The 10,000-nt window shown below is 32.5% G+C and overlaps 1 protein-coding gene across 1 annotated transcript in view; it reads right to left on the bottom strand.

The window, feature by feature from the left end:
* The window catches only part of LOC145259613 (uncharacterized), a 134,205-nt gene that overhangs the window by 68,730 nt on the left and 55,475 nt on the right, over window positions 1-10,000 (bottom strand). The window contains exon 2 of the mRNA XM_080117269.1: window positions 1,021-1,255. Coding sequence (XP_079973395.1) covers window positions 1,021-1,255 — 235 coding nt within the window. The remainder of the gene's footprint in view (window positions 1-1,020; window positions 1,256-10,000) is intronic.

Below are 10,000 nucleotides of genomic sequence, written 5' to 3'. Positions count from 1 at the left end.
TCGGGTTTCAATCCTGGCTTGAGGTAGTTGCCTGTCTAGCCGCACTGATGAGCTGTGAAACAGCGAAACAGTACTGTATGTGGATGACTATATATATATATATATATATATATATATATATATATAGTGATGGGACGATTCCATTATTTTTCCCGCTTCGTTCTAAATTCCCGATTTCGATACAATTACTGATTCCGATTCTTTATTTATCTCTAATTATTTAACTATAAGATTGTTATTTTCCTCGCTTTACGTAAAAATACTTGTTAAATATGCAGATATTTTCATAAGCGTCAAAATACAATTGGGGAGGATGATCTATCGATTTTTGCATTACTGGTAATTTAAAACCAATAAATATTTACTATTTCATCATTATTACCAGCAATGGAAGATTTTACTTTAAACAAAATCAAATTTGGTTGTATATATATATATATATATATATATATATATATATATATATATATATATATATATATATATATATACACGCTCATATTTATCTATCGATCTATCTATCTATCTTTATATATATATATATATATATATATATATATATATATATATATATATATATATATATATATATATATACTGGTATATTAATTTTTAAATCAAGTTTTTATTCATATTTTCGCGTGTCGATAAAAAAAAAAAAACAATAAACCCCACCTGATACTCTTGGGCTGTGAAACTCTTGAGAAATTGGTTTTCTCATGCGCTGACGAAACGTAGTCGTGCAAAACACTGTGCCCAATTCTGTCCTCGTGGAGAGATAAGTAAATACGCACCTATTAAAACTCCGCAAGTTTCCACGTAAATATTCCATTTCATACAATATAAGAGATTTCTTACAAAGACAAATTTCAGCCTGTTAGCACTTAAATTTATAAAGCAATTGCAACCGAGCGTTTTTTTAATTTCAAGCAAATTAGCCTTTCATCGTCCGGGAAGATAGATTTCCTTGATCCCCCCCCCTTCTATCTTATGCTGGAAATAAAAAAAAACCTGTCTTACCTCATTTGCTGGTCCATTTGGGCTTTCTCGATCCGCTTGTCTTTAGCCCTTCTGTTTTGGAACCAGATTTTGATCTGTGTTTCTGTCAAGTTCAACATCTCCGCGAGTTCGAACCTCCTCGGGCGTGTGATGTACTCGGTCCGATTGTATTCCAACTCCAGCTTTAGCGTCTGTTCGCTGGTGAAGGTCGTCCGTTGGCGTCGTGGACGATTCTCCTTTCGTTTCCGTCTTTGGACTGGAAATAAAATAGAAACAAAAACATGTTATTCGAAAGCGCAAACATTTTGCAGATAATAATTCTACCGTTCCAACGAGTTTCTCACTGCCGATGCAATCCTCTATTTGTATAAGAATCAGGTACTTCTTAAAGTGGAGTAGTGTTGCCACATTTGAGCAGGAGCTGCTCGGTACAGCCTATCCAATCTTGACAGAGTTCAAAACCGAAATCGAAACCTAGTAGATGAGGCCCTTTTCTCTTCCCTACAAACTTTTTCCCACAGAAGAGAAGATTTCTGCTCTATCATTATTTTCATGGAAAGTGCTCGACTGAACCCCCAATCTATGCCCCCCTCCTTGCCAAGCGTTCACAAAAAAACACTCGACTGGTTAAAACCACTATAAACGATTTCCCTACACTCTGTATGTGCCTAAATCTAAACGCAAATTCCACGAACAAAGCTTCTTCCTCAGAACTGCCCGTCTGTGGAACACTGTTTCGCTGTCTTGCTTCCTGATTGAATACAACATGGTAGCCTTCAAAACCAATGTAAACGTCCTCATAAACAATCTTATTCTACTTAATTCACGCCATTAACGATTACTACACTACTATTAACTCTTAAAATTCGCTGTTGGATATCACTGACAACTTCTGGCGTCCGGACTTATTTAAGTCTTTGCTTCTTGACTTTTTCGACAGAACCGGTTTCGCGCCATTTCTCTATCAAGCTCTGAAAGGAACGTTTTGCTTTTATCTCTAAGTATTTTTCCAGGAATGCCTGTTGCGTTTCCTTAATTGATCCAGTTCACAGATAGGCTTCCACAATCAATATCCTCTGTTGCATTCTCTACACAATACTTAAAAAAAATTATTGTTGATTTTAAGAAATTAGGAAGCTTAATCTGAAAAAAAAAAAAGTGGGACTCAGTATATATATATATATATATATATATATATATATATATATATATATATATATATATATATAGTGTTATAATGGAATAATTCCAGGAGGAAATCCGGGTATGAGAGCTCAATGTGGTAAACAGAGCAATAACATAAAAATATAACACGGAAATTACATAATTGTCGATGCAATAATTTATTTCAACCTTATGGTATTTTCAAGCATCTAAATCAGACAATTACATTTTTGATACTGAAAAAAAAAAAGGAAAGAAAAGATCGGGCTTCGACCCTCAAAAAACCAGAGGGGGTGGTAGTAGCAATCCACTTAATACATTTTATAGAGAGGGTGGTAGGGATTTAAAAAAATTAAAATTAAAAATAACAAATAAAAATATTAGATTAGACACTTATAAGCGGCAGCTCGATGTAACCATAGATACACACACACACACACACACACACACACACACACACACGCAACACATATACATACACCTACACCCACATACACACACACACACAAGCCCGATCTTTTCTTTCCTTTTTTTTTTTCAGTATCAAAAATGTAATTGTCTGATTTAGATGCTTGAAAATACCATAAGGTTGAAATAAATTATTGCATCGACAATTATGTAATTTCCGTGTTATAATTTTTATATTATATATATATATATATATATATATATATATATATATATATATATATATAAAACTGAATGTCTGTGTGTGTGTGTGTGTGTGTGTGTGTGTGTGTGTGTGTGTGTGTGTGTGTGTGTGTGTGTGTGTCTGGTCACGAATAAGTTCCTATATGGTTGACTATTATAGAAAACTGATCACATATAATGATAGAAGATATATCGAGACACAGGAATGGGTATGTTTGATCTGGCATAATGATGATTCATTAAAATTGTGGGGTCTGCGTATACACCTGGTCTACAAAGCATGGAAATAAAAAAAAAATTAAAAATTAAAAAATAAAACACGTTTACAAGTGTTTTTGATATAGATGTACATAAGAATACTTTGATAAGTATGTTTTAACTTAAATAGGAATGGTATAATAAAATTGTGGGGTCTGCGTTCGCGCCTGGCCTCCATAGAAGGGAAATAGGCACACACCTTAAAGACTTTTCATATCTATCTGCGTAAGTATACTTTGATAATTATGTTTCAGTTGAAGAAATATGGTATAATAAAATTATGGGGTGTTCGTTCGCACCTGACCTCCATAGAATGGAAATATGTCACAAAGTTTAACAAGGTTTTTTTAATGTAGACCCGCAGAATATTGTGATAAGTGTTTCAGTGTGAACAGGTATGGTATAATAAATTATGGGGTTTATCTATTTTACTTTTACTTTCATCATATTTTGCTTTGGTTTTGATACCCCCGAATTCGAAGCTATCTCTTTAGAACCCTTCCTTTTCATAACGTATCATACTTTTATAAATCAGAGTCCATTTTCTGTAGTAGGCTGTTTTTGAATGCAGTCAACGACGGGTACTTTTGCTAGTATATATATATATATATATATATATATATATATATATATATATATATATATATATATATATATATATATATATATATATATGTAATTAGATAGAGAGAACGAGAACTGTAACCTTTTATATTTTCTGACACACACGCAGAGTGCATTTTCTTGCATTCCACTAATGAATATCTAATAATAAGCTTTTCATATTTTAATACTATTTCCGATAAAAATCACCAACTTATGCCAATCAGTAATCGACATCTTTAAAAAAAAAAACATAAGACATCCTTTTAACCCACTTCACGCAAACATTAATCAATATTGCTACAAAATCCAAAACCTTCAATAAACAAATTTCTGATTCAGAGAAGCTTGTAAAGTTTCTTTTTTTACAAAAATTGAATTGTTTTTTACGGTAAGCGGGTGGGTGGGTGGGGGGGATTACGACTCTATAGTCAAATATTTGGAGATTTATAAAGAATCGAAATCGGAATCGATGATTGTATCGGAATTGGTAAAAATATTGTAATCGTCAAATCGTATTAGTCTTACATGCAGACTGACGAACTATGTCCGGTACCCACAAACCAACTGCAAACTACGTGATCACTGTCATCTTCGCAAACGATGGAGGAACATCATCATTATTATTATTATTATTATTAGTAGTAGTAGTAGTAGTAGTAGTAGTAGTAGTATTAGTAGTAGAACATGGCTGCCGATATAATCAAGTTTATTTACCTTTATATTTTAATCACAAAAATTCTATCCTCTTACATTTTGGAATGAGTTGCTTTTGAAAGAAAAAAAAAAAAGCTTTTATCTAAATTTTCCAAATTAAACGTAATTTGCAATTAAGTTACCAAGTGGTCAATTTGTTTAATTTCTATCACTTACACCCGTTCACATTGTACGCTTGTTTGCTTCTCCCTCTCCCTCTAATTGTGTACGCTGTCTATTACTCTCTCTTTTTTTTCTCTCTCTCTCCTTCTCTTTCGCCTCTCTTTTTTCTCTTTTTCTCTTTTCTCTCTCTCTCTCTTTCGCACTATGTTTATTAGCAATCGAAAGGAACAAAAGAATGAAAAGAATATAAATTATAAGGAAAAGCAAATATCACTAGACTAGTAATATTATTTAACATGTTGTTGTGAAAGACAGGAAGGGTGAGAAATATAGAGAGCAGAAAGAGACTAATGTTGTATTTTGTATTTTAATTTTTTATATTCAACTAATTTTGCAAATTGATAGTTTCTAGTTTTGAAACAAGAATATCTTTAAAGATTGACGTTAAATCCTATGCGAATCTCATTCTTAACTTTGTTGTATTCTGTTTATCCCCAGCCCCGCGAATTAAATTAACCCTTTATTTGGTGACATAACTTGCACAAATACTAGCATAAAGCAGCTTAATACATATATTTTGTGTACAAGCAGGGAGACTCGACGCATCCAGAATGAATAAGAATCAACAAATGTTCCAATCTTCCAATTTTTTATTGTAATCGAACTCGGTGAAATCTTCCGTTTTTAAATCAAATCGATTGATTGCCTGCTCTAGTTAGGGACCCCGCTCCCCGCAGTGGTCCAGGAGGAAGCTTCATATGCCTGCTCTCAGTGACTTACTCCACGATACATCGTAGTCTAAATTGCACTGTAGAGAACCTACTCTTGACTTTATGAAAGTATCTGTAAATAATGGTTTCACTTAAAGTTTAACACGCAAAAATCAAGTATTAAGTATTTTGTATATACCATTTGCATATTAAGTGATGCTTTTTGTATAAACAAATCGAGCTTAGGTATTCGGACGATGTCAAAACATCGTTAATTCACTGCCCGCACTGTAGCTGCTGATTGGCGTAATGGTTCAAAGCCTTAACTGTCGTACGGGCGATCGGGTTTCGATCCTGGCTTAAGGTAGTTGCCTGTCTAGCCGCACTGATAAGCTGTGATACAGTGAAACATTACCGTATTTGGATAACTATATATATATATATATATATATATATATATATATATATATATATATATATATATATATATATATATATGTGTGGGTGTGTGTGTGTGTGTGTGTGTATAATATGGGAAAATATACTCATTCAATTATATTTCACGTTTTATAAATACCAATCCTTTTAATTTATGAAGCTCGGTACAATTCAGAGCGTATAACCAATAAATGACAAAAGTGTATATTCCAAATTTCAATATGTAAACCATCTTTCCATTTATTTCTTTAAGTAAATTGACATTCACAATTCTTGACAGCATCTGTTTCGTAGCGCAAAATAATTCGGTGAAGTATTCAGCGCTACCAAACAGGTGCTGTCAAGTATTAAACAGTTTAACATGCTGAAAGAAATTTTAAGATAGAAAACAGCTTGAAATTTGGAATATAGACTTTTTTCCATATATATATATATATATATATATATATATATATATATATATATATATATATATATATATATATACAGACAGAGAGAGAGAAATGTAGATAGATAGATAGATAGATAGATAGATAGATAGATAATACGTGTGTGTGATCTTGACTAATTAAAGCTTTTTATTATATCTCGACAGCAATCATCATCAAATCGCGTGATATAGACCGTTGTTGACAGGTGGAGGCCCTGGGGACCGGCAAAATAGACAGACCAGTTTTGCAACCAGTTATCAGCCGCGTATTATCACAGCGGCGGCGGCGTGTTTATAAATTCCTATTGAACTTCCGGTTTGAGTGTCTGATATAAACGGCGGCCATTTTGTTTTTTGTATTTTATTTATTTTGTTTTTACTTTTTGTTCATTTTTGCTCGTAATCACTTGTCTGCGTCCTGTGATTTACTGGTCTGTCGCATGGGTTTTATTGCTGTGTCGAAAGGAACTTAATTAAACAAGACTTGAACCCCGGTTATATGTTGCATAGCCAATAAAATACGTGATAATAGTCCACAATTAATGCACACACACACACACACACACACACACACACACACACATATATATATATATATATATATATATATATACACTCAACCCATATATATATATATATATATATATATATATATATATTAGCATGGGTACCCAGCGTTGCCTGGGTTGACATGAAGTTCTGTTTGAAACACACCGGTATACTAATTATTTTCATCATAGGCAACGTGGTTACCCCCACAACAAAAATAAAAGAACAGATGAAAACATGTAAATGTAATCGCCCCCAAAAAAGATGTATGTGATACCCTCTCCACCAGATATTTCGGCAGAAGGGCTACAAAGAGAAGAAACTATTCTCCGGATATTGAGCACTGGAATTACCCCACCCCCCAAGAAAAGATAATTAAAAATAAATCATTACAACTTTTGTTTCAATAAAAATAGCAGTGAATGCCCGTGCAAAAAAGAAAAAAGATCTACCAAAAATTAAGTCCAAAAGCAATTAAATGACATTTTTCGTTATTTTATATTTCTAATGTAATCACCCCCCCCCCTAAAATTGAATTTGTCCTATGTTGGGGTTCTTTCCGTTTATAAAATTGTTAGGTGAAAGTGCATAATGGTTTCATAAAAAGTAATTAAATTTATCCTTATTTTATGGTTCAAATGTAATTTCCGCCCCCCCCACAAAAAAACCCTAAAAAATTTTGTATTTGTCATGTTTTATCCCCCCCCCTCGATCGCCAAACTTGAAAAAATGCTAGAGATGACATGTCTGGTTGAACGCTTTGTGGCCAAAAAGTGGGTTCTCATTTTACGTTAAATTCATATAGAAAAGTTATTCCCTACGCTAAAATGTTAATTTTTTTCTTCAAAATTTCTTCTTCCATATTATTTATAAAGACAGCTTAAACATATTAGACCACAAAAAAAAACAGGTATTAATTTTTTTGGTCAATGTCAAGTTTCTCTTCAACTCCCCAAAAAACTTTAAAATGATGACTTTTAATGGTTTTCGGTGGCATAAATTTAACCATATTGGTTCCCCGACAAAAGGAGGGTGGACCTCTAAATTCACCCTTGTCCGTTTGTCCGTTCGTCTGTTCGCACTTTTCTTAATAACTACGCCTTGGAATTTTTTTTAATTCTACACAAACATTAAACATGATACGAGTAAAAAAAGTAACAGAACGGATTTCCCAGGAAAACTCTGGTTGCCCTCCTAGGGGTGGCTCTCGGGTAAAAAAAAAAAAGCTAAAATTGATACTTTTGTGCCTATTAAAAAAAAGTGATGCCTTGGATTTTTATAAAACTTTCTGAAAAGTAACAAACTGATTTCTATATAATTTTGTTTGAGATAACTCTTAGGTGTGCCTCACGGGCTTTTTTAAGGCTGACAAAAAACACTCTATTTCTGGGACTATTTTATCATATTGTCCAAAATTTTCTAGCAGTTTTGTATGGTGTTGAACTCAAAATTAAATATGTTAAGGCCTAAAACTGCACCGTTTTTTCATTTTCACCAGGATTTGACGTCCCCTGGGGACTTTGGGGGCTAAATGATTGGGAGGGGGGGGGCAAATGCTGAACTTTCATTTTTTTTATGCCTCGTTCACTGTGCACTCACGGCGGGGGGCATGCATGCTTCACTTATTCAATCATAAATTAATTCTAAATCAACAGGATATAACTTTTGCCGGTTTCAACGTCTAAAATCGAAGCATCTAAATTTTTGCGAAAATGTTCCACTCTTGCTTACCTCTTCGCATGAAAGTAAATATGGCCCACATTTGCCTGGTAACTTTTCATAATGATTGATTACTAAGTTTAGGAGTGGATCCTCTATATACAACTATATAAACGTTCATACATCCATAAACCTTATATTATTAGAGATATGCATATCAGTTGCTTAGGGTGGGGTGTAGCTCAATTTAAGTACGAGCATATATGGTGGGCGGAAGTTGAGGATAGATTTCTGTACGCATGCGTCTAGGTGGGCGGAACTAGTTGATGTATGTGAGTGACATTGAACGAATGACAGAAATTGAATAAAATAAATAGAAATAAAGCAAGGCAAATTAAGTAAAATTAACAAATAAATAAGTAAAGAGAGTTGTGAGCGCCCTAGGCAAAAACAATTTGTTCTGTGAGATTGATGATATCAACACGAATCTGCTATATTTTTTCTTTACTAATAATTAAAAAAAAAAACGAAGGTATTTTTCCAATCTTTTATTTTATTTTATTATTTTTTTTTTTTTACTGCGAACTCTTTTCTACTTCTGAACCGTTCTCATCATTTTAGAGCGACAAAAAAGATCAATAATTATCGATCAGTCGAGCGTGAATGAGTTTGACGTTTTCGAAAAATTATTATTTATATCTACATCACAGTAATAAGTAAAAACAAAAACAAAAATAAAATCTAACATGTTTTTGCAATGTTAAAAATTACAAATCAACAACACGTATGTATATAAATACACACCCACATATGCATCTGTATATTTATATGAAAATGGATTTTGCATCAGTCTATAACGCTTTCGCGTATATATATATATATATATATATATATATATATATATATATATATATATATATATATATATATATATATATATGAGCAAATAGTTAATAAAACATGTTAAAAAACACTTTGAAAAAAGAGTTAAAAGCATATTTAATCTGCGGAGTTTCGAAGAAATACTTTCCTTCTCATCAGAGGGTAGGAATTAGCAAAATGCGGAATCGGATTTTGCATACAAAAGTATTTGATGACACTGCAAGTAAGTCAAAGATCTTACTTGATAACAAAAACTGAAGCTGAGGGAACATGGTGAATATATATATATATATATATATATATATATATATATATATATTAGTGATGGGACGATTCCAATATTTTTCCCGATTCCGATACAATTACCGATTCCGATTCCGATTCTTTATAAATCTCTAATTATTTAACTACAAGATTGTTATTACCCCTGATTTCCGTAAAAAGCACATTTTAAATATGCAGATATTTTCCTAAACGTCAAAATACACTTGAGGGGGGGGCGGTGATCTATCGATTTTAGATTCACTGGTAATTTAAAATCAATAAATATTCATTATTTTATCATTATTACCAGTTATGGAAGATTTTGGTTCAAACAAAATAAAAAAAAAAAGAAAATTAAAAGAATCGTTTTAGCATCGGAAAATTGCCATCAATTTTTCTGATTCCGATACCAATTCCGATACTGATTTTTCCGATTCCTGATTTCGATTCCGATTAATCGTCGCAATACTAATATCTTGAATATATTATAAAAAATTTAAATACTTTCTGAAGAGGACGCTTCACAGAAAGTCTGAAACGTGTTAAAAACGATTTGAATGATTTAAAAACATTA

Source organism: Euprymna scolopes, chromosome 35 (genome assembly GCF_053919585.1).
Source record: "Euprymna scolopes isolate OS-2025 chromosome 35, ASM5391958v1, whole genome shotgun sequence".
Classification (NCBI taxonomy): domain Eukaryota; kingdom Metazoa; phylum Mollusca; class Cephalopoda; order Sepiida; family Sepiolidae; genus Euprymna; species Euprymna scolopes.
Note: the sequence above shows the minus strand (reverse complement) of the source record. Positions and strands in the feature narration are given on the sequence as shown.